Below are 27,045 nucleotides of genomic sequence, written 5' to 3'. Positions count from 1 at the left end.
ATCAAAATTGGAACTGCTTAGAATTGGTTGAAACCGAAATTACCGGATAGATCTCGTCGTCCTGATTCCGGTGCCATGAACGGTTCGAAAAATTGACACCGTGTGGAGGAGTTATCACATTTTACAAATACCTAGTAAACTGCAAATTGTTGAATTTTGGAAAAAACTATATATATATATATATATATATATATATATATATATATATATATCGAGGAATATTCCCTAGAATAATCTCTAGAATATTCACTGGAATATTTTGTTTGGTTGGACCAATCAAAGGTCGACACTTGGCAATCCTGGAGGCCACCATGTGGCCCTGAATTGGCATGTCAAAAAATTTTATGAGGTCGAGCGAGGTCGAACCTGTGACCTCCCATGGGCAATCACAAGGTATTAACCGTCTCAGCTATGCATTAGTTCTTAACAACTAACGGATGAAAATGTTATTTGAATGTTAACAGTTTCAATTTTGTGGTATACCACAGTGGTTACCCACCAGCAGTCCCGTAGCTTGGTCACATGTCGTCGTCTCCACTAACAGTTACGCTAACAAACCCGCAACTGCCAACCTTATCCGTCACTCGGTCCATGTGGTCACATGCACACAGACTCCACTGACGGTTACGGTCAGCCCGGTGGTCAAGGCTGGTGGACTGCCAAATTTGGCGCTTTTGCCAATTTTAACGGCCAGTTAACACCAGTTAATCCACTTTTGGTGGATTTTCCTTAGGCCAACTTGGACAAAACTTCAGTTGGTCATAACTTCCGATATAAAGAACCTTTTGGAGCGATTTTTTTATTTATTTCAAGTATGCTAAGCATTCCAGAGCCAATGTTACAAGTTGCAGAGTCAATAGAGCTGATCTTCAGGTACTTTTTCAGCAGAGAAGCTTGGAGAGCCATTAGGGCCTAGGGAGTGTTGACGATGTATTGGGCTATGATTAACCATTGGAGGTGAAACAAAATCCAATCTTTATTGTTTTCTGTGTTCTGAACTCATTTCCACAGCTTATTTTTCCTATTTAGACTTTCTTATCACTGTATAACCAATTTGAGTATCTAATAAGAGCAAGGACATGCCCATTTGGGGGCCTTGGACTCAGCAGATGTAGCCCAGGAGGGGTGAACTGCCTCATCAGCTACTGTGTTATATTATGTGATTTTATCTTGCTATGTTTTTTAGATTTAATATGCTAAACAATAAAAGGAAATAACACTCCTTCACACATAAGACTCAGAAATTTACCAAAAACACTTTGTTTCAATTGCAAGACATGTACAACAATTTGCACATATAATTTTATGGAAATGAATACCTTGAACAACAAATACAAGTAGTTTCATTTTTATATCAGCTATGTCCATGGAGAAACAACCAATCCTTCCTTTTATATTATCCAACAAAATGAAGAGATACAACCTACAACATATCCGTTGTAATTCCCTCTTCACTCTCACACAATCTCCTCTCTCTTTCTCGCTCAGAATGAACATATGCATAGCCGAAATACAATTCCCTCATATATAGCTAAGGGTTTCCTTCTAGGGAAAAAAATCGTAAATTAAACATAACTTCTACCATCATTTTTCCACCTAATGAACGGGACCCCCTTGGTGGCGCGCAAAACAGGTGGCGTTGCCGCGGCATTATGAACTGGGGTCCAATGTAGCGATACCTTTGACTAAAGAAGATAATCAGGCTCCTCACCCAACAAAATATCAAATCTAGAGCATTATTCTTACAGAAGGAATATTATAAAGAGATGATCATTAAGATGGGAATAGATCCAAAGGACAAGTCAACAGTGGCAGCTCTTTGAAAATCAACTCAGTGGGAAAATCAAGAACTGAGACGAAAGATAAAGATGCCTGGCAGTGAACATGTCTAGACAGAGGAGTTGGCCTAGGTCGAGATGGATAAGGAGGAACTAATGAGGGAGTTGACTGACAGTAAGGATAAGGTATTGGCCTTTGAATAAATAGTGACTAAAATAAAAATAAGATTGCCTCCCATGTTTGTATGATAGTAGTGCCTGAATATCCTCAGAATCCTATTGATCACCTCACCCAAGCACGAACTAAGCTTTAGCTTTTCAAAGGAGAACTGAAGAAGATCCAGACAAATTTGGATGTTGCTAAAGCCCAGTTAGATTAGAAGGAAAAGCAACTACAAGCCTCGTTATAAAAGCTGAAAATGTCACTAAGGATCTACAGGTCTCCACACAAGAAATAAAGGACTTGAAGGCTAAACTCAAAGGAAATATGTCTCTCCTCGAAGCCAGACACTTGGTATGGGATGAGATCATCCAAGAGATGAATATCAGTTGGGAGCATATAACTTTGATACATGAGAAAAAGTTTATCTGTGCAGAAAGTGAACCATTCATCATAAATTCTAAAGAGATGAGTATAAGAAACTCCCATTTTGCATTGAAATTTATACATTTCCTAAGCTAGAAGCCAACATAGGAATCGAGGCCAATGGATATAGCAGACAGGACCAACATAGTTGTGGATATTTTTAAGGTGATTTCAAAGGAAGAAGCCCGAGTCAAAGCAGAGCACAGCCTCATCAAGTTGCAGAAGGACGTGGTTGTTTTCAATGAAGAATTTGATAGACTCCTATAGGCTGGGTTGCCTAATATTTGGGGGTCTCATGGAGAACTACTACCACAAGAGTAGTATAATTAAAAAATGATTGAAGCAAAGAGCAAGGCAGGGTCCTCCCACGAGAAAACAACTACTCTGAAAGGGACAACTATAATGATCTTCTTAAAAAATGAATTCCATTTACTTGGGATGCTTAGAAGTCTCTTTCATCGTATACTTGACTATTTGATCTTGATTGAGCCGATGATTAACTACAGGAAGTTTATTTTTTCTCCTCTTCCTCCTCAAGCCTTGTGGGAAATAAGTGAATTGTTCACTAATCCACTGATCGTGAAAATGGTTCGTCCTCGGCCTACGCATGCACCTCACCAGGCCTCATCATCCAACTTCCCTTGAGAATTCTCCGGATCATGCCAAGATTTGGAATTTTAGATTACTCTCATGTTATTTTTACTTGTTGTTTTTACTTTGATCAGTTGTAATGAGTACATTTTAGTTGAAATAGTTGTGCATGTGCACAGGCTGAAGTCTTGAGATATTTTTTAACATAATGAACTGAATCAAGAAAGAATATCACTCTATAAGACTATCTATGTTTACAGAAGCCTTTATATGTGATTTTGATGAATGAAGAACAGGTTCATGATTTTGGAAAGAAACTTTGTGTTATTTTGGAGAACATTATGGTTCTTTCATGTATGTGTTACTCAGAATATTAATGCATATCAATGGTGATTCCTTCATTCCAGGATTACAGTATGTCTCCTCTCTTTTGTAATTTCATAAATGTTCATGTTCTTCTCAGATTTCACGTTATGTAGCTGCCAGACATGTTTCCTTCTTTATACAGATTCATTTGAGTTAAGATGTTAATGAAAAATTCTTGTATGAGTTTTTGGAAGCTAAATCTTTAAATGTGCTCCGTGAGTCTTTGCATCCATTACTATTACATAGTTGTCATTTCTTTCTGAATCCATATAAGTGTAGAATACTCGATATCTCAAGCTCTATATGATGGGTTACTTTTGTTATTTATTTTGCTACCACATTCACATTAATGTAAATTATATTTAAATCCTAAATGATTTTGGCCTCCATTGATTGATATTTTATATCACTGTGCACCTCATATATATATAAATAACTCATGGATTGTGTCTTTCCTAAGTTGTTTGAACCAACTAAGTTTTATTTGTAAGAAATATTGTAAGTGGTGTCTCAAATCCTTTGAAGAATTATCAGAGATGCACCAAATTTAGATGTACTAGGCACTAGTCTCTTCACAATCCAAAGGTTGTCTCCAAAATCGACATACATACATACATACATACATACATACATACATACATACATACATACATACATACATACATACATACATATATATATATATATGATTATTATTTTCTATCCATTTTTCTTACCAACCCTTCTCCTAAGGGTCTAAATTGTTAATTTAAATTGGTGTCTCTTCCCCTCTCACTCTTGAGTTCAATGACTCAGATCCAATTGGCTTCATCGCATCTAATTTATGGAAAATGATGCCACCATATATAGGTGCATTTATTTTTTGTTTATAGAACCCTTTTGAGGTCTTGGAAACCACTGTTAATTACATAATGTTATAAACATAGTCATGTATATATATATATATATATATATATATATATATATATATATATATATATATATATAACCCCAAGGGTTAGCTCAGTTGGTCAAAATCAGTGCCTCGCCATTGGGAGGTCACAAGGTCCAATCTCCCTGAAGCCCTTGGGGTCAGGCCTTGCTAGTGGGTCACGGGGCTTGATTCCCTTCGGGATCAATCAACCCAGATTTTCACGTGGATGTAGCGCCACCCATTGACTAGGGTGCCTGTGAATCACAACCTAATATATATATATATATATATATATATATATATATATATATATATATATATATATATATATATTCCTGACTATTTTACTTGCAGGCATTATGCTTGCGATGGACCCCATGCCACATTTGCACCCCTGGCACCAATAAAAAGCATCCATGTCACCTTGTTGTAGGGGTGCCATTCACGTAAAAAGCATGCACATTTTCGAACAAATCCCCACACGTTCAACAATGGAGCCATCACAATTTGATTCCAACATGGTAACATGTGAGAATTTTATGAGGAATGTCACCCCCTAGACTAACGGTAAGAGGAAACTATTGATTTTCATATCAACAACTCATGGTTATTCCAGGGGGTCAATCCCCTTTTACCAAATTCACCATGGGCACCCCCTGGAGGTAGATTCTAGTTCCGGTGAAACCTCTAGTGGGCAAATAACGAAAAAAGGGGGACCATACTTCTAACCACCTCCCTCGGTTAATAGGAGTCAACCACGTTGCTCTACTTTGGTGCCTCGGTGGTCCCCATAGTCCACTAATCCCTCGGTGCTAGTAATAAATTGCCACGTTTTCTGATTTTGCGCAACCCACCATCCACTAATGAAACCGATGAGCAGGATTTTATGTAGCAAATAAATGCCTTAGTCAGGGGTACTCCTCCCCATTAATTTCATAAAGGCGGGGCGGCATGTGTGCCAAAATATGGGTCGTCAATCACAAAAAGTAGATCAACGGCATGCATGGGGGCTCCCCCTCCTATTGTTGTCACAAGGGTAGGGTCGTGCACACCATAGGATTACCGAGTCGTAGATCTTTGTCGTTCATTTAGACAAGAGCTCCGCGACCAGTCATGGCACCTGTGCACCTAGAAATAAGGCCCTTATGCCTCTGCCATCGCTCAATTATGGTAATATGAGCATGACTCCCGACCCTGACAAGTATTTCACCATAGGCCCTTGAATATGGCCATTACATGTTGGCACCTTTAGCTATGGTCACTAGGACCAATCCTAAGCCAACACGTCATAGGATCTAATAATCTCAGTGCCTCCTCTAACTTAGAATATGCATATAATTTTCTAAAACAAATTGACTGCCTAAAAACCTGTAGGTTATTCATTTGTGTCCATAGGGTAAACGGTTAAACAAGCCATGCCAGGTTTGACAGTATCACCCACAGTGCCATGAGTTTGTCACCGGCTTCTAACAAAACAACATGTATATATATCCATGCATGCAAGGGAGTAGACGGAATGTTCAATCATAAGAACCATTTTAATAGATTTTCCATCCTTTTAATTACATTTGTGTTCCATACATAATTTAAGCAATTTAGTGCCATGTTTAATTTTTTAATAGTAAGTTCATTTGCTAATGTTTCATCCTAGGATATCTTTCCAAATCCAAATCAATGAATGACCACAAGCATTTCTTAGTTACTGATACCATCATCTAAACAAGAAAATACTTTCATTCATTAAAATAGCAGGTATACAAGAACACTTATCTTATATATTTTGGGCAATTGAGTCTAGGATAAGAAATCTCCACCCAACCTTAGACAGTTGCATCTAAGATCACTTGCAATTGTCACCCCCGAGCCTAATTCCAGAGACTAAGGGGCTTTCTCTAGGGATTAAAACATCATCTACCAACTGAAACATAGAATTCAGAGGACCTACTTCCTCCACCCACCAGCCACTCAGTATATCAATGGTGCATAGGGAATTGAGAGGCTTGTTTCCTCCACCCTCCATCTATTCAATGATAGCTAAAACAAAACACACAAGGAAAACAAAGACCTCCTCTCCACCCAAGGACACAAAGGGAATCCAGAGACTAGTTATCCTCACCCAAGGATGTCGAGGGAATCTAGAGAGGCGAGTCCCCACCCTAACCACAGTGGTTCCACCCACTCTGGGGAATCCATAACCCACTGTAAAATCATAGCACAAAAGGTACCCAGGTGTCTGGAAATTTTGACACATTAGGTAGTGCATGCAATCGACACATCATGGCTGCTACTTGGGAGAAAAGGGAGGCGAGGTAATCGAGTGAATACTTACCAGATTCCTCCGCTTTATGCTTGTTTGGGTCTTTTCTCCACTGTCTAATTTGTTCTAATGGGTGCCCATGCTCCTTTATAAAAGCCTCGGCCTACTCCTTATTATATATATAATGAGGATTTGTCAGATGATACATGCATTATAAATCATTAATGGTAAAATACCCAATTATTTTTCCCCTTTTGGTCTGAATTTGTCTCCCAGAAATATCCAAATTCTCGACTACCCAACGAACCATGTATGTGTAAGGAAATAACTGTGGTCTTGCTCCAACCTTGTGAAGAAAAGAGTTGGCGTCATCCCTTGTTGTGGCTTCCGAAACAAGATTTATATCATCAGTTGTGACCGTTATAGTGGTTACCTTAGGCTCCTAATATTCAAAATACTGATAAATTGCTTCCCAAGAGGGAAGCCCAGCATCTCTAGTACATACGTATCTGAAAACAGTGCTGCTCCTAGAATTTTATCATCAACATCTTCAACAAGAGGGCCTCTGCATTGTTGATGTGGATCCTTTTTCTTCTCTTTAATCCTTTTATTCATTTATTCTAAGTATCGGGTATCCGAGCTCACCTGTAAAAGATAGACACAGAGCTTTAACAGAAATACTATTTACAACAACTCACAATGGTGTAAATGGAAAGTTGGCATAAAAACCTTTTATTAAAAACCAATTGAGAAAACCAAGGTTTAATTAATGTGAGACTGTAACCCATTCGAGAACCATTATTAATACGTTAAATCATATAAATGAAAGGATGATGGATCACGTGAAAGTGTCATGTCAAATATCGGAACGGAGATATCGAAGGGGAATTTTAAATTAACTTACGATATAGAACTATCCCGATATGAAAAGGTCTGAGACATTAATCTTCGAGACGTGAGGCCCCCGAGATATGAAGTTCTGATATACGAAAATCCTAATATAAGAGTTTTCTTAGAAAATATCCTTCTTGTAAGTTATTTTAAATAATGGTTACGATGTATAAAGCCATGATAAGACAAGACTCGATACAAAAAGTCACAAATATAAATAAATAATTTGGAACTTTAGGAAGTCGGATCTTGGAAAGGAAAGATCTCGTATCTTTTTATTAAAAAGTTCTGATAAAGCTATTTAGAGGATATTTATCCTCGTGAGAATTTACTATAGTTTTCTCTTATAATATTTCAAGACTTTTTAAAATTTAATTTCCTTTTAGTCTTATTTTTAAGCAAGCCTAACATGATTTAGAAACAAAACTAAAATATAGGGTCCCATTATTTATTATTTCTTAGAAGAAAAATGGGGGGTTGTTGTTTGATACAATAGACACGTACCTTAGGAGTTCCAAGAACTTAGTAACAGACTCATCATTTGTTAATTACCCCATCCTGAGTTCATAGAACTATTTTGCCTTGCTATCATAATAGCGGAAGAGCTTCTCGAATTATGTCCAAGTCAATTCCTTCTCAACAACTCCTCTAACGTTTTTCATATATTCCCACCATATGTCTATTTTTCCCTTCAAGTTGTAGACGACAATTCTAGATTTCATATTTTCAAAGTAGTCATGAATTTTGAAAAACTTCTTTATGCCATGCAACCAAGCTTCTACCTCTTATGGTTTCTTCATATCCCCATCAAATGTGGGTGGCTTGGCATTCTTAAATTCCTCAGGCATGTATTCCTTTTCCTTTATTTCCTGATGATGTTGATGGTGATGAGAGTGATGGTGGTGCCTTCTAGTAGCAAAACTAGATGGTTTTCTATAATGATGCACATGAGGCTTGGCTCTTTCTCTTGGGGTACTCAATGATGCATTTCCCCACATAGTGTCCTCACTTTTGGGCATATGCCTCTTCCTGGACCCACTAACATCTACCCCATTTATATTCTTATCTAAATCCTTAGGGTTCCTTTTATCTCTATGATTAGACCCCATGTTAGACTTGATCGGAATGTGATCATAGACTTAAACTGACGTAGAATTGATTAACCATTAATGATTTGAATATTAGCTCAAAGCATGGAAATCGAGGAAAATTGCTTAAGAAGAAGACTTTATGACAGCTGATTAAACACAAGATAGATGCATAACAGAAGTGAAAACAACAAAAAAACAGTGATACCAGGTAGCAAAGTTGATTACAGAGTTCGTCCCTGATGGACTATGTCTCCGGGTCTGCTTTCAAGATGGGCGACTGCTTTATTAGGATTGAAACAAATGAGGTCAATTAAATAGAGATTTGATTAGTCTGAATGTGCATTTAGACACTTTTGATCACCGTCAACAGATAGCCCTCTGAACCAACTTTCCAACTCCTGTCACGGTTCCCAATTCCAACTCCGGATGCTCCTGTTACACTGAAAAAACTGCGTATGACATCCAGAAACCGCATACAAAAACCAAAACTACTCTCCTCCTGATCAATGAATGAAATCCACCTCTTATAGGCCTATAGGTACATAAAAACCACCTTGGTTGAATTCGGGATGAATTTGGTTGCCTCAGGATGAGTTTTGGAACTCGGTCTAGTTGTAAGTTGACACCTAGGCTAGGTTGCTCAACCTCTGAATTAGCTTGTTTGACAAAACTTATTAAAAAACCCAAAATAAACATTGGTTATATCTATGAACTACTAACATTTATGGCAACATGGATTGGGTGGACTGCTGGCATGTGACCAAGCAGTGTAACCTGTGGCGACCACCTAGAAAGGTTATCCCTGTGGTTCTGGCGACCAACCCGCCGACGGTTAACCTTGACTATTTACATGATCGGTTTATACCCCATGTGGTCAGGCCTAATGGCTACATAAACTCTAATGGTTTGATAATGTGGTTCCTCTATTTCCGATCACATGCACCCAGTTTCCGTTGCGGCTAAAGGTAGCGTCTTATGAAACCCGACGATCTTTACACCTGATTGTTCACATGTTGACAGTTGCAGTTAACCTCCGATGCGGTTACAGAACTGAATTGTGTATTGTGATGTAATGTGTTAACTCTGACGGTTAATCAATGCTCGGTTACATGCGGTCTGTCCCCTTCGCAGTTCCGTTGCGGTTAGGGTGATGGTTAGGCCTGCATTTTGTATTGTTTTACAATGTATAATATGTATAAAGGTCGAGACTTAGGTTAGGTTTTTAATACATGGTTTGGATTAGGTCTTAGGTTTTAGAGTTAGGTTTTGAGACTTAGGTTTGGCATTAGGTGTTTTAATGTATTTTGATTTTAATACATTCTTGGATGTTGCATTTAGGTATTAGGTTTAGGATTACATTTTGTTTTTCAAAAAACCCATGTGCAACATATTGTCACAATGTGACAAAACCAATGCACATTGTCGACACAATATACAGTTGCGAAGACAACCTGACGACGAACCATATCGAACCTTTGCAATGGACGACACAACCTACGTCAACACCAAAACCTGCAAAGAAGAACGACAAAACACATGTCGTCGACCAATCCTGGCGGAACTATTGATGAACATAAGTCGACTGCCAGGTACAAACCCATATCAACTAAATGCCATGAAACCATAACATTACCTAAAAAACCTGATCCATAACCAATAATGTCGAAACTGACAACACTGAACTAAATTTATGACGATACTGAACACTGACGACAACACTTGAACACTTGTGCAATGATCTGATGAGATCCTTCCAGATCAAGACTACTTCTTCCTCTGCAAATCTGAGAGACTTTGCAGAATGACTGCATTAATCTCAACTTGTCTCTCTTGAGATCTTACCAGCCTCTCATTATTTAACTTGAAGATCCTAACTTCATCCCTTAGGCTCCTCAAGGTATCCATCTAATCTAGAGAATGATTCCCTCCCCCTTGATCAACTGATTTATTTTCTTCATTGGACCTAACCCCATCAATTCCATGTTGTAACTTATCATAACTGTATTGCACCATTCTTGTCCTCATTTTTGTCTTACCTTTCTCTTATGTTGCTTGTGATGTGATTTCAACCACACACATTATTAGATTTCATGTAATAAGCAAATAAACACAATAATGATCCTGAACCTTGCATTCATGGAGTTGTCCTGGGGATTTCTGTTGTGACAGTTTAGCCATGTTAGTATACCCATAATACTCAATATTTCATCTTATTTTCAAGCAACATCAATTATTAGTGCATAATTAACAATTAAATAGAAAAATTATGCCCATGTTCCTACTCTTACAGAGCCATTGTAATGGTCCATTTGTAGCAAACAGTGCAAATTAGCACATGGTTGTAGCAAGACAACAAATCATTAAATGTAATATATAGGTTTGCAAAATTCACAAATTATTGCAGTTGTTAATTTGTTCAACCATGCCAACTATTTAGCTTTCTTCTATTTTAATTTAACTATGGGGTTAATCCACCTATTAGACTTGCAATTAATTTATTAGACCAACTTTTAACACCTAAACAAATTATTACAGGTTTGCAAAATTGACAAATTATTGTAGTTGTTAATTTGTTCAACCATGCCAACTATTTAGCTTTCTTCTATTTTAATTTAATTACAAGGTTAATTCCACCTATTAGGCCTGCAATTAATTTATTAGACCAACTTTTAACACCTAAACAACCTTTTTAGATCATTTCTAAAAATTCTTTACTTTCACATGATAGAGCCCATCCAATCCAAGTGTTGAACCTGGATGATCTGTGTTAGGTCCCTATAATACTATTGTGTTCCCTTATTATTATTGTCATTGTAGCCCCTTATTATTATTGGTGTGTCCATGTTGTCCCCATATTGTTATTATTGTGCCTCATAGAAGCCCACTATTGCTATTGTTGTGCCCTTACATTATTATTGCTATTTTGGCTCTGATTTTGTGACCCCTTAGACTCCTATATATATAAAGGAGGTCTTGTCATTTGTATCACCCAAGAATTGTTCATTTGTGTAATTTAAAGGACATTTCCCCCTCAGAGAGGCTGATTTTGAAGTCATTGATCTATCTTTTCTTCTATTTTTTGAGCTGGTTGCATAACATTTGGTATCAGAGCTTTGTATTCTAGGGTTTTGCTGCTTCAAACAAGTCATTGTGGAATTTTCGCTATAACTTTATTTCTACGAAGTTTCAGAAGCTGATATTAAAACCCATTTTATGCGAAATATTGATGAACCTTGAGTACACATTTCAGATGTTGTCTCATTATATTTTCAGAGATATCATCCTACGAAGTTAGGTTTTTATTAGGCTCCTGAATTATATCTTAAACAGATGACCTAGGGAAAATCATTATAACTTTCTCTTTGAGCATCTGATTGAAATTTCATAAAAAAAATTACATAAATAAGACGGATTGTAGTTTTCTTTGTATCGTTTCCAAGTTCAAATGTTGAAACAGTGACACGTGGAACTTCATACAAGTTCCCTCTACTAAACTAATCTATAATCAGGTCATTGTGGGAGATTTGGAATATCTTTCTTGGAGAATCAAATCTTGATCAAATTTGTGGGGTTGGAAAGAGGTCTCAGAGGGCTATGAAAGGACACAATTTCATACCTTGGAGATCCAAAATTACAGAGATACAATAGATTCAATATCGAGCTCATACAAAGCGAAAAAAGGTGTGTAGTCTTTTTAAAAATTTTGCATAAGTTTGGTTTGAAAAAATAGTTTGAAGGAATTAAAAGGGCATAGTGAAGCATAATTATCATTAATTGATGCCCCAAAGAAAGAAAATGGAAACACCTAGTAAGCAACCTGAAATATCTTGCATGACTCATGAAGAAGAGGAATAAATGCAACATGATATATCAAAATTACGAGACCAAGTGCAACAAATTTTACTCTCACAAAAAGTAATAGAAGCTAAAATGGATGGTTTAAGTAAAGGTGTGGAAGCTAAGATGAATGGCGTGGAAGTTAATATGGATGGTTTAGAAGTAAACATTGAATATTTGAAGAAATACATGGAAGGTTTGAAAGGAGGTTTGGAAAAGTTGCTACAAGAAATGCTTCCTGATGATGAAAAGGTAATAGAGGAAACTCATAATGAGAACAAAAGAAATGTTAGTCATTATTTGATAGACTCTAACAATGTTTTGAAGACCCACCCTGTTCCAAATATCAATATGAGTAAGTTTGATGGCAAGGATCACGTAACATGGATACTACAGATGGAGCAATATTTCAATCTCCATTATGTGCAAAACACACAAAAGATGTGCATTGCGACTTTATATTTGGAACCCAATCAATTTGTATGGTATCAATGACTTTGATCTCATAAACAAATTGTCACTTAGGCAATTTTTATGGAAGAAATGATAGCACATTATGAGAATACAAAAAGCAACACCTTTTTTAGCCAATTGATAAATCTCAAACAAAAGGGTTCAATGGTGGAGCACATTGAGGACTTCCAAAAATTGAATATAAGGGTAAAAGATATTCCAGAGGAGCATAGGATTGATGTGTTCATAGGGACTTAAAAGGATAGCATCCAACATGAGATTTTCCTTTGGGAACCTAATTCATTGGAGAAGGCATTTAGGTTGGTATGAAAATTTGAAAGAAAAACTATGGCAACAAGGAAGCCTACCAATCACAACTATAAATATGGAAGTGTTGTTTGCCCTAGCCTTCCACAGCCTACAAGGTTGACACCACAATAATTGGAAGATAAAAGAACAAAAGGGCTTTGTTACAGTGGTGATAGAAAATACACTAAAGGTCATAAGTGTGCTCAGAAGAAATTATTTTACATAGATTTTGAAGAGGAAGAAGAAAAGGAACAAGAAACATCAAAAGAAGAGGATACTCACCACGAACAAACCCTATAGAAAGAACAAATGAATTCGACCATATATTATAATGCATTGGTTGGAATTAACACTCCTTAAACTATCAATATAGAAGGACATATCAATAAGAAAAAGGTAATAGTGTTGATTGATTCGGGAAGTACCCATAATTTTATTGATTGTAAGATAGCGAAGGAATTGAATTGCTTCCTATATCTAGCACTAGAGTGTCAAGTGATGATTTCAAATGGAGGAACCATAAACTTCTCTGGAAAGTTCCATAACATCAAGTTATCCTTGGGAGAATATGTGTTGAATAGTCCAATGCTTTCCATTCCAATGGGTGGTGTTGATGTTGTACTAGGAGTCCAATCGCTACAATCTTTGGGTACAATAGCTTTTAATTTTCAGGAACTTTTCTTGACATTTTATCAGAAGGAAGGGAAGTTGAATTAAGGAGCATTGCAGGGAAACTAGGAAATATAATCAGCTCTAACAGCATGACAAATCTTCTAAAGAAATAACAACGTGGCGTCATTGCACAATTATGTTCGCTAGAGTTTCCCACATTGAAATCATCTATTTCTCCAGATCTCCATTAAGTATTGGGCAAAAATTCCAAGGTATTTGAGACTCCCAAAGGCCTCCCACCTATTTTTTATCATTATCATGTTATTCATTTGATTCCAGGAAGTTTTTCTCCAAACATCAGGCCTTACAGATATCCCTATGCCCAAAATAGTGAAATTAAATGTATGGTTGCAGAAATGCTAGAGCCTGGTATAATTCAACCTAGTCAAAGTTTTTTTTTGCTCCAGTAGTATTGGTGCAAAAGAAGCATGGATCATGGCGCATGTGTCCGGATTATAGGGATCTCAAAAAGCACATTATTAAAGATAAATTTCCCATTCCTGTCATTGATGAATTATTGGATGAATTGCATGGAGAAATTTACTTCACCAAGTCAGACCTTCATTCAAGGTATCATCAAATTAGAATGAAGACTGAAGACATTCTGAAAACATCATTTAGAACTCATGAAGGTCATTATGAATTTTTGGTCATGCATTTTGGCCTTACCAATGCACCTTCTACATTTCAAGGTTTGATGAATTCCATTTTCAAACCGTTCCTTAGAAAATTTGTGTTAGTATTTTTTGATGATATACTAATCTATAGCAAGTCTTGGAAGGATCATGTTCAACATGTTGATAGAGTGCTCAAACTATTGGAGGAGAAAAAATTATATGAAAAAGCCTCCAAATGTTTCTTTGGAGTACAAGAGGTGGAATATTTGGGTCATATTATATCTCATGAAGGTGTTAAGGGAGACCCTAGGAAAATTAAAGACATTAAGGAATGGAAAGTCCCCACATCCATAAAGCATCTGCGAGGATTTCTCAGGTTGACAGGGTATTATCGCAAGTTTTTTAAGAATTATGGGAGAATAACGGCACCTCTAACATCATTACTGAAGAAAGATGCATTTTCTTGGACTCCAAAAGCAATGAAAGCCTTTGAACATCTTAAAGAGGCAATGTGCCAAGAACCGATCTTATCTACGCCAGACTTCACAAAAACATTTATTGTGGAATGTGATGCTTCATGAAATAGAATTGGTGTTGTTTTAATGCAAGAAGAAAGACCCATTGCTTTTGAAAGTCATCCAATCAAAGGAAAGTATTTACATAAAGCTATTTATGAGAAGGAAATGTTATCAATACTACATGTACTTAAGAAATGGTGACCTCACCTAATGGGAAGACACTTCAAGGTAAAAATGGATCATGATAGTCTTAAATACTTTTTAGAACAAAGATTATATTCATAAGAGCAGCAAAAATGGGTCACAAATATGTTGGGTTATGACTTTGAAATCATCTACAAAAAAGGGAAGCAAAATGTTGTTGCAGATGCACTCTCAAGAAAGGATGGTGATGTGGAAGCATTGCCTTGTGTCATTTCTATTATCCAACTAGATTGGATAAACGAAGAAAAGGATGAATGGAAGAATGATGAAGAAGTGTGGAAACTCATTAAAAAGTTGCAGCAAGATCCCAATACATCTAATACATTTAGCTGGAAAAATGATTCATTATGGTACACATATCACTTATACCTCTATAATAATTCCCAACTCAAACAAAATATTCTTCTGGAATTGTACACATGTCCCTTAGGAGGGCATTCAAGATTTTTAAAAACTTACCACGGGGTTAAGAAGGAATTTTTTTGGGATGGCCTTAAATCTAATATTCAAAAGTTTGTGGCAGAATGTTTGGTTTTCCAACAAAATAAAGTTTAGACAATTAAGACCCTGGGTCTATTATAACCTTTATCCATTCTAAGTCAATGTTGGGAGGATATTTCAATGGATTTTATCACAGGTTTACCCAAGTCCAAAGGAAAGAGTATCATCATGGTGGTAGTTGATAGACTTACCAAGTATGCACACTTTTGTGCATGATCTCATCCATTTAAAGCCAGTATAGTTTCTACTGAATTTATGGAAACAATTCAAAAGCTACATGGAAACCCAAAGATTATTGTAAGTGACATAGATCCTATTTTCACAAGAAATTTTTGGACATAATTATTTTCTTGTCTCGGTACTCAGTTAGCTCATAGATCATCTTATCATCATAAATCTGATGGGAAAATTGAGATAGTGAACAAATGTTTGGAATTATATCTTCCTTGCTTTGTATCTGATAAACGGACACAATGGGTCAAATGGTTTCCTCTGGCTGAATGGTGGTATAACACTTCCTTTCATACTGCAGCAAAAATGACCCCATTTATGGCACTTTATGGATATCATCCACCGTCCATCACATCATATTTAAGAGAAAATTCTAAGGTTCAAGGATTGTAAGATCACATCAAGCATCAACAAAAGTTCTCTAACTCTTAAAGGATAACTTGACTTTGGCACAGAATAGAATGAAACAACAGGAAGATCAACATCGCAACAAAAGAAGTTTTGATGTAGGTGACTAGGTATTTCTACTTATACAACCATACAAACAAATTTCCCTCAAGAAAGCTAAGAAGGATAATAAATTATAACCAAAGTATTAGGGTCTGTATAAGGTGTTGCAAAAGATTGGTACTATGTTATACAAATTGGAACTTCCTGCATCTTCCCAAGTGCACCTAGTTTTCCATGTTTCATGCTTAAATAAGGTTATAGGTGTCAAGCTCTCAGTTCAAACAATATTGCCAGAACTTGACGAGGAAGGAAAAATCATATTGGAACCTAAAGCAGTCACTGAAACAAGGACTCAAGAGCTATGAAATCGATCAATTTCAGAGTATCTTATCAAGTGGAAGAACTTACCTGCTGAGGATTCCACATGGGAGGATGAGAATTTTATACAGAAGAATCCATAGCTACTCAAGCATTGGGGACAACACTTTTTTGAAGGGGAGGATCCTGTTAGGTCCCTATAATACTAGTGTATTCCCTTATTATTGTTGTCATTGTATCCCCTTATTGTTATTTTTGTGCCCATGTTGTCCCCATATTTTTATTATTGTGCCCCATGGAAGCAAATTATTGTTATTGTTGTGCCCTTACATTATTCTTATGTCGGCTCTGATTATATTGTGACCCCTTAGAATCCTATATATAGGAAGGAGGTCTTGTCATTTGTATCATCCAAGAATTGTTCATTTGTGTAACGTAAAGGAAGTTTCCCCCTCGAAGAGGCTGATTTTGAAGTTGTTGATCTATCTTTTCTCCTATTTTGTGAGTTGGTTGCATAACAATATTATACCATCTGTAACAACCACACCCAACTTACCCCATTAGGGTGGTTGCTACTACTAATCCCACTCCCCTTATACTGTAAGAAGAATGGGATTATATATATATATATATATATATATATATATATATATATATATATATATATTCTTTTATGTTCATTTTTCTTACCAACCTTTCTCCTAAGAGCCTAAATTGTTAATTTAAATTAGTGCCTCACCCCCTCTCACTCTTGAGTTTAATGACTCAGATCTCAATGGCTTCATCGCATCTAATTTATGGAAAATTATGCCACCATATATAGGTGCATTTATTTTTTGTTTATAGAACCCTTCTAAGGTCTAGGCGGCCACTATTAATTACATAATGTTATAAACATAGTCAGGAATATTAGAAAGTGGTATGTCTGTGATGGACCACACGCACATTTGCACCCCTGGCACCAATAAAAAACAGCCACGTCACCTTGCTCTAGAGGCCCTGCTCACGTAAAAGGCATGTACATTTTCGGGCAAATCCCCACACGTCCAACAATAGAGCCATCACAAGCTGATTACAACATGGTAACATGCAAGAAGCTTACGAGGGATGTCACCCCCCAAACTAGCAGTAAGAGGAAATTGTAGATTTTCATATCACCAACTCATGGTTATTCCAAGGGGTCAATCCCCTTTTCCCAAATTCACCATGGGCACCCCCCGGAGGTAGTTTTTGGTTCCGGTGAAACCTCTAGTGGGTGCATAATGACAAAAGGGGTCTCATACTTCTGACCTCCTCCCTCAACTAATAGAAGTTGACCACGTTGTTATGATTTGGCATCTCAATGGTCCCCATCGTTCACTAATCCCCCAACGCTAGTAATAAATTTCCACATTTCCTGATTTCGTGGACCCCACCATCCACTAATGAAACTGATGGCCAAGATTGTCCATAGGAAATCAACAGCTTACCCAGGGGTACTCCTCCCCGCTAATGTCATAAAGGGAGGGGGGTGTGTGGGGGGGAGGGTGCATGTGCACCAAAATATGGGTCATCGATCACAAAAAGTAGATCAACAACATGCGCGGGAGGTCCCCCTCCCACTGACTTCATAAGGGTAGGGTCACACACACCATAGGATTACCGAGTGGCAGATCTTTGTCGTTCATTTAGACAAGGACCTCACGCCCAGTCATAATGCCTGGGCACTTGGGATTAAGGCCCTTATGCCTCTACCATGGCCCGATCATGGTAATACAAGCATAAATCTCAGCCCTAACAACTATTTCATCATAGGCCCTTGAATATGGCCATTAGATGTTGGCACCTCAAGCTCTAGTCACTAGAACCAAGATTGAGCCAACATGTGACAGGATCTAATAATATCAATGCCTCCTCTGATGTAGAATATGTGTATACTTTTCTTAAAAAAATTGACCGCCTAAAAACCTATAGGTTATTCATGTGTGTCCACAGGGTAAATGGTTAAAAATACCACACTAGGTTAGACAATATCACCCACAGCGTCATGAGTTTGTCACTGGGGCCTAACACAACCACATGTATATATCCATTCTAGATATATCCCTGCATACAGAGTAGTAGACATAATATTCAATCATAAGAACCATTTTAACATAGTTTCCATCCTTTTAATTACATTTGTGCTCCATACATAATTTAAGCAATTCAGTGCCAAGTTTAATTTATTAACAGTCAATTCATATGCCAATGTTTCATCCTGGGATATCGTTCGCAAGCCATATCACAGAATGACCACAAGCATTTCTTAATACGGATACCATCATCTAAACAAGAAAATACTTTCATTCATTAAAATAGAAGGTATACAAGAGCATGTATCTTATATATTTTGGGAAACTGAGTCTAGGATAAGGATTCTCTACCCAACCTTAGATAGTTTCATCTCAGATCACTTGCAAGTGTCACCCTCGAACCAAATTCCAGAGACTAAGGGGCTTTCTCTTGGGATTAAAACATCATCTACCAACTGAAACAGAGAATCCAGTGGACCTACTTCCTCCACCCACTAGCCACTCTATAGATAAATGGTACATAAGGAATCGAGAGGCTTGTTGCCTCCACCCTCCATCCATTCAAGGATAGCTAAAACAAAACAAACAAGGAAACCAGAGACCTCCTCTCCACCCAAGGACACAAAGGGAATCCAGAGACCAATTTTCTTCACCCAAGATTGTCGAGGGAATCCAAAGAGGTGATTCCCCACCCTAACCACAGTGGTTCCACCCACTCTGGGGAATCCATAACCCACTATCAAATCACAGCATAAAAGGCCTCAGAGGTCCTCCCTCCAGGAATCCAAGGACACAATCCTCCACCCACACCATTAAGGGAATCCAGAGAAAGACCATCTCCACCCCTTGGCTTTACAGGGACTTAAGAGGCATTGTTCCTTACCAAGGAGATACCATATTCATGCCAACCAAAATAATCCACGTCTTCTCTTCTCTTCTGAAAATTTTCTTCCTTTCTTTGTTGTTGAATGTTGATCCTCTTATGTCTCTTGAATGAGTGGGTGAGTATGTGTGTAAGTGAATGTCCTCCATGAGGTTGAACTACCTCTTTTTCCTTCCCCTGCGCAGTGTTTGACTGTCACTATCCTAGCTGACAACACAGTCCTCTTCGTTTATTTTTGTCCTCCCTATCTTGTGAGTGTTCTGGTTTGTGTACTTCTCTTGCAGTCTCATTAACTTCAGGGAACCAGTCCATTAAAACACATCAACCAACGTTTAATGGTTGTCAAAACAATTTATATTTCATGCACAAGGAAACCTTGATGGTCCCAAGCAAGTAACCTCCTCAACTACGGAATCCAAGTCCCTTTGACTCCGCCCCTTTTTTTATTTTCTTGTAAAAATATTTACATTACATTTTTTAGGAAACCAAGGTTGGACTGTCACAACCGCTAAGGCATATTAGGCCCAAATGAATCTTAGGTTGTTTTTGGTGGGAAAATCTAAGTTCCTTCCTTAGAAATTTCTCACTAACATCTGGGGGATCTTAATTAGGTTTATTCAGAGGCATCCCTAATTTGTCAATTTAATGGATTTTAGCCCCACATGGCTAATCTCTACCAATGGTTCCATACCATATGGAATAAGGATTGTAAGGTTATTTTCTGCTAAAGGGACTTTTTGATTGTGCTATTTACAAAACCGGAGGATTATAAGAAAGCTTATCTAAAGGGCCCTGGTTTTGGGGCAATGCTGGATTGTTTTTAACCCCTTTGGTTCCCATATTTTGACCCATCCACACTTGTATTATGAATATCCCAATATGGGTTAGGCTTCCTAATCTTCAAGCTCGCTTATGGCACTACACAGTTTTTCAAGGCATTAAAGACACTTTGGGTCATTATCTTACTGCTTTGGGCAGCTTGGTTTATATACCTATGGCAGAATTTGTGCTGAAATTGATATCAATAAAGGGTTGTCATATCAAATCAAATTAAAAATCAATGATTTTCATTGGACCGAGGCTTTAGATTATGAGAATACTACTTTTTGTTGTTGCTTTTTTCGTCAACTCACCCTACTTTTCATTGTTTCTTTTGTCATCAACCAACCCTCTTATGAAATTATTATCCAGTGTTTAATTCTCAACAGAATTGGAATATCAACAATTCCATATCTAAAAGTTGGAAGCCAATCCTCCTCCTAGGGATGGTAAGGCCTCCTCTACGTCAGAAAAGGATGATGAAGAAGTTGGGTGATGAAATCCATCCGGGGGACAAGGCCCAAGGCTCAATGGCTCTTAGTGTGAACCATGTTCTTTCAGCGAACACCAAAATATTGAATAGTAATGCTTCTCCTGGTATATTGAAACAAGCTCATGAGTTGGCTTTTTCAAAATCTTATAAAGAATCTCTTTCAGCAGATAATGATAATATGCAGATCCATTTGATCAAGCCACCTTTAGAAGGTTGGATCAAGGTTTCGAAAAAAAAGAAAAAAAAAACCTTGAAAATGGCCATATTCAAGTCATTCATCTCTATAATTATTTCTTTTGTCCCTTTATATTTTCTCTCTTTACTACTCTTAATACCATTTATCTCTACTTAGTATAAAGCCAACTATAAAAAAAAAAATAATAAAACATAATAACAAATAAAATAATTTTGTTTTGTTAAAAAACAAAAACAAAACAAAACCATAAATTATTTATCCTAATTATTAGGAAGCATATTCTATTAATTACTTCTAAAACATGTTCCAATATAAATAGATCTTTCAGCTTAATCAATAAAAATAGAGAACAAAATAGATATGATACTCATTTCCTTGAATACAATGCACTACAATTCTCAGGATTGCAGTTTTTTACGTTGGTGGAATTGAATTGAGAGGAACATTTCCACGATACACTCTTTCTTGTTAATCTCTGTAATGCCTTCTTTCATTTTTGGTTCCTGCTGAACGGTCTGCACCCAGCAGCTGGGTTGACAATTCTAGTATTTTATTTAAACATACAAGCATAACAAACGATTGTCGAAGGAACAGGCCGCCGAATGCCAATCATAAAATTTAGGCTGAATCGTCCTGATGAAACCCAGCTTTCCAACGGCCCGGATCAAATTCTTTCCAGCAGGTGAGGAGAAGAATCAGTATTTTCTTCGTTCGCTATCACTGTCAATTCAGCTGCAACCAAGAGTGTGACAGAAGAAATGCCATTAAGCATATTTTGGTTCGATCTTGACTCCATCTATAAGAAGCCCGCCTTTCCAACGCCCCGAATCAACTTCTTCCATACAAAATTCAATGTAAGCCGAAGCAGCAGAATCATCATCACCACAATAATAATTTTCTTCTCCTCTAACACTGAACTCCCCTGCAACAACTTCCAGCCAACCGCCATCATAACAACAATAGTCAGCATCGCAGCGAGGGCCGTCTCCATCGTCGTCTTCAGATTCTACAAAGGAATCGTTTACATCTCTGTGTAGTCTTCGTCGTCTACTTTCGAGTAAAGCCCGGCTCATTTCAAACACTTGTTCGTATGGAGTTGTAACAGAAAATTTAATTGCCACTTCACTGGTTTCTCCATCTGGCGTTGTGATCCAAAACTTAATTGGCAGTTCTTTCCAACCAAAGGAACGTTCTCCAAATTTAAGGACAAAAACCACTCTATACTCGCTATTCGCAGATAAAAGGCCGCAGTCCATTCTACCCCGGACCTCCAACCAGCTAACCGCTCTTAACTCCGCAAGCTCACTGAATCTGAACTCACAATACATAACAAGAACAACATTATGTCATCATCCTATCTGGTACAACGTAACAAGAACAATATTATGTTGTCGAATCTGATTGAAGCTTTAAAGGCAAAAGAGATGTAGCTTAAATGTGTTTGCAATTTGTAAAAATCTGTTATCTTGTAGTTTATGTGGGAAATTAAATTTATTAGTAAAAACCAAACCTGGAGTCGGGAAGAGAAACCCAATGCCAATGTTCAGACTCTTCGTGGGCAAAAGCTATAGATAATTCTCTTGCAGATAACATGTAACCCATTTTTCCACTGCATCGCTCGAGCCAAAACATCTGTTGTTGATCCACAGTAACATGAATGACATGGTCATCTGCCAAATCTTGTGACCAAAACAAGTGAATAAGGGATATAGAAGTACCTATACCTTTCTTCCCCCGTCCATCAGAATTGGATCGCAGAGACAAAAGTAGAGTTCTCTCTTTGAAGAGAATGCGATGGGAGAGACGGCCTCTGATAGGATGTGGTGCAGGCATTGTTGGGTGAGGAATTTGCTCCAGACAGAGTCAGAATTGGCGGCAGAAGTGAATAGTTTGGAGACAGCTGAGAGTCTGCAAATGTCGCGTGGAGTAGTGAAGGAGAGAATAGCAGATATACAGCCCTCTGGTAACTCCGGCAGATTTGTCTCATGCTCAGGCTCATAGTGTATTAATCGTGCAATTAAATTCCCCATAGCTTGTTCTGATAACCAGCGCTTCTGCTGTAAAAGTGCAGTGAGGTGTAATCACAATGTCAAGGGTAGAATATAGAATGGGTTATTTGGGTTATTTGTCAGTAAAATCGTAGCGTACATGATGGTTATTTGTATCTGTCAGTAAAATCATAGCGTGCATGTTAAGAAAGTAATGTGCAGGTGGGGGAGGGACGGCTTGGGCTACTTTCTCAGGGGGCGGCTACTCCAGAATGGGCCAAGGCATATGCCATGCAAACATGGAAAGGAAGGTAACAATTAACATCCACTTTCACCAATAAAGGTCGCTATGGCCGGCCCGCAAACTGGTCCATCTTTTCCTTTACCTTTAATTCAAACGATTGAATATGCCTGGGTCCATTCTAAAAGCGCAGTTTAACTGTAAAGTGAAACTATTGAAGAGTCCCTGTCGAAGGGGATGGCAGGTTAAAACAAGCTGGTAATTCACAATCGGAATGTTTACGCAGGTAATTGCTGCAAATTTAACCTAAATTTTTACACACATATCTTTGAATCTAACAAAGTCGTACCATATCTTAGTGAGCAGTATTTACATAATAAATCACTTTCAGGAAAGTTACCTTTTATCATGAAAGTTACTTTTAACTTTACACGTATATTTAAGAGATGGCATCATGGACCTAAACGTGGATGAGTCATTCAACCACCAAGTACGACTTTTGCAAGGTATCATCCCAACGTGGATATGGACACTATGACTAAGTTAGATGACTAAGTTAGTTGTGTATCAAGAATATGTTTTTTTTATGTTTTTTTTTTAACTACATGGCGAATCGGTAACTACCAGTCTTAATCTATGGGAGACTCGGGATCAATCCTCATAGCTGCCACTATAACGCCAAGAGTACATCCAACTAATCCTCGTAAATGCCACTATAACACCAAGAGTACATCCAACTACTTGCAAGGATCAATCCTCGTAGCTGCCACTATAACACCAAGAGTACATCCAACTACTTGCAAGGATCAATCCTCGTAGCTGCCACTATAACACCAAGAGTAATCCTCGTTGTTGCCACTATAACACCAAGAGTTAACACCAAGAGTACATCCAACTACCTACATCAAGAGTACATCCAACTACCTGCAAGGATCAATCCTCATAGCTGCCAATATAACACCAAGAGTACATCCAACTACCTGTTGCCACTATAACACCAAGAGTACATCCAACTACCTGCAAATCGATATACTAAGATCCTATGGTTTTAGCAAAGCGAGACTCTCGTGCCGCCAAGGCGGGGGTGGGGAATCTGCTTCTCGAGCATCCACCACAGCGGGCCAGTGTACTTAATGAAATTTGAACTATGGTCTCCCAGGCTTCGCCCAAGAATACTTGCCGTCAAACCACACGTCAAGAATATGTTATGGGATTTAACCAGAGTTATGGGATGGTATAAGGGACATGCTTAGGGTTTTTCAACGTCTAAGTGGGATATAAACATTATGAGGAGGTTTTGTATATTGGAAATGCTTTGAGGCATGAACATAATCAAAAGGTGAAACAAGGGATTGAAGCTTTAATTGAACCTTTTCAAGCTTAAGAACCATAACTGGGGAAAGAAAACAATTGATCCTTACGCTATAAATCTGGCTTTTAAGGATTGATTTCCATAAACAATGTTTACAAATTACAACACAAGCCCTCTCTAAGAACTCTTTAGCATCAAAGTTGGATATGGATGCAATTAGGTGGTTTTGCACATTGAAGATGGTTATAGGGCTTTGAAGATGGATCATGAATGAAATAAGTGCCTTGGTATATTATAAACCTTCTTGTGTTCAAGAACTTTGAATGAATCCTTCAACCAAAACAAGATTCCTTTGTAGGGGTTCTTTGTAGACTTTTAAGTAGGATCTAGTCACTATTAGTAGGTTGTGTGCACTAGAAATGAGTCTTGAGGCCTAAACATGGTCAAGAGGGGAGCAATGGCCTTAATTCTTAGTCATGAACCTTCTCAAGCTTAAGCCCCATGGACAACACCTATAAGTTGAAATGCAAACCCTCAATAGGAAGTCATATGTCGAGGAGTTGGATATGGAAACTATTAAGATGTTTTGCACCATGGTTGTTGTTGGCACCCTATAGTCACACTACGTTGTGATGTAATGCAAAGTCCGGGAACATCTAAATGTGGTTTTTCTGTTGTTATGCTAATGGGAAAACTCAAATTCAATTCTAAGTTAAGATTATTCTACACTTGTGGCAACATTACTTGTGTTTGAAGTTTCTTGTTGTGTGAGATTACTTTCTCTTGTGCCAAACAACCATTGATGTCAGATGATTTTATAGCATATAGACAAACTATGAATTCATTGGTTTCTGATAATAAATTTAGTGTATGACTGCCAAATTCAGACTTGAAACATCAATAATAACAAACTTACATTACAAATTCAAGATACATGCACCTCGTTTTTCCCTTTAAATGTCACAAGAAAAGGAAATGACATCGAATTCTATCACAGGAATAAAGATAAATTCTTATGCAAATTCAGATTCATTTTTTCAATGATCAATGTAGTCAAATAACTCAAAGAATAGAAACAACTTATAGTGATTGTTCTTTAATGTAACAAGACATGCACAATGAAAACCCTCAAACCCATCTTAAAACTTACCAAAAGTAATTGTTAATTAGAGGGTTATTTGGGAATCAAGGTTCGGGAAAAACACCATTACATTAAGTCTTTTGTTGAGCTATATTTTTGTTGATTTTGAGTGGGAGCATTCCTAACCCTAGGGTTTGACATAAAAGCTTTGAAAAATAAAATATGGATGAAAAAGAAGAATCGAGATTTAACTAATTTAAAGGAGCAATTAAGAATTCCTCTAACTCAAATAAACCCTAGTAGTTGATTGAGAAATTAAGAATTCATCCATTATAAACACATAATTCTAAAATTTACCAATTCTTCTAAGACTCTTGCAAGAAATATTAAGACAACCAATATACTCTTTAAGCTATCTTGATAGAGTTAATGCCAAAATTCATTTCAGTCTAAAATTTTTAGACGATTCTAAATAATTTGCACAACAAATGAGGTTCACAACTCAAAATGCCATGAAAATTGCATAAACTTGAATTTCATTAGTAGTAAACTTCAAAGCAAAGATGACATGGAAACATACATGATGAGAAGAACATGCAGTGCAAGAGTTAGTTCAGAATTCTTTCCCAAATTTGCTTCAAGACCTCCAAACAATTCACCAAAAAAATGGGCAAAATTTCCCCTACAGCCAAGATTTTTTCCCCTTTTACATTTCAAAATGAGACCTATATATAGGCACTCAAATAGCTCTACCCTACTCTAAACCACTAGTGATATATGGAAAATAGCTCTACTCTAAATCATTTGTTTAGTGGTATATGGAAAACCACTCAAGTTTGTTACAAAATTTCCAACTCTATTGTAACTAACTTGTTCAAGAATATTCTTTCTTTGAAAATTTGTTGACTGTGGAGTGGGTCCCTTTAGATTTGTCTTTGATAGCATCTCTATCCTAGTTGGGTACGACCTTCCTTCTTGCTCTTGGGCTCTAACTGGGTCAAGCGCTACAGTGAATTGGGCCCTCCGACAAACTTGTTACTGCTAGGATGGTTGAAGTCACTCGAGGTATTGCTATTGTCCCTGCATATATAGTTGATCTATATATTTTCCACATACTATTCCACTCCTCCTTTGTTGGTAAGTCGCCCAGTCACGCTTCTGGTATTTCCATCTTTAGGTCCATGATAGGTTCATAATTGACTTCTCCCTACTCTTTGAGAAGTTGTTTAAGCATGAATAAGTGTTTGAAGTGCTCATTGTAAGGACTTGTTAGGTCCTGTCCTCACAGGCATGTCCCACATCTTCGGCATGGCTTTGATTATCCTCAGTGCGATGTCGGTTGTCCAAGATTTTCCTAATCATTAAAGAATGGTGGTAAACTTTTATTATGCATTT

The 27,045-nt window shown here is 37.4% G+C and overlaps 1 protein-coding gene across 1 annotated transcript; it reads right to left on the bottom strand.

The window, feature by feature from the left end:
* Positions 1 to 21,392: 21,392 nt before the first annotated feature.
* Positions 21,393 to 23,140, bottom strand: LOC149246894 (putative F-box protein PP2-B12). Its single transcript, XM_089455781.1, has 3 exons — positions 22,753 to 23,140; positions 22,539 to 22,660; positions 21,393 to 22,339 (listed from the first exon to the last, which is right to left on the bottom strand). Exons 1-3 carry the CDS (start codon positions 23,056 to 23,058, stop codon positions 21,793 to 21,795), a joined length of 975 nt encoding a protein of 324 aa, XP_089311907.1. The 5' UTR covers positions 23,059 to 23,140; the 3' UTR covers positions 21,393 to 21,792.
* Between the last annotated feature and the right edge of the window lie 3,905 nt (positions 23,141 to 27,045).

This window comes from Pinus tabuliformis, chromosome 7 (genome assembly GCF_031772625.1).
Source record: "Pinus tabuliformis cultivar Carrire ecotype Pingquan chromosome 7, CPIR1, whole genome shotgun sequence".
NCBI classification, from domain to species: domain Eukaryota; kingdom Viridiplantae; phylum Streptophyta; class Pinopsida; order Pinales; family Pinaceae; genus Pinus; species Pinus tabuliformis.
Note: the sequence above shows the minus strand (reverse complement) of the source record. Positions and strands in the feature narration are given on the sequence as shown.

What these genes read in the sequence shown, in the direction of transcription:
- LOC149246894 (XM_089455781.1), bottom strand. Translation starts at nt 23,058, where the DNA reads ATGGGGAATTTAATTGCACGATTAATACACTATGAGCCTGAGCATGAG. An exon ending in TGATGGACGGGGGAAGAAAG is followed by an intron (nt 22,661 to 22,752) that starts GTATAGGTACTT and finishes GATCAACAACAG; the next exon opens with ATGTTTTGGCTCGAGCGATG. An exon ending in GTTTCTCTTCCCGACTCCAG is followed by an intron (nt 22,340 to 22,538) that starts GTTTGGTTTTTA and finishes TTGTGAGTTCAG; the next exon opens with ATTCAGTGAGCTTGCGGAGT.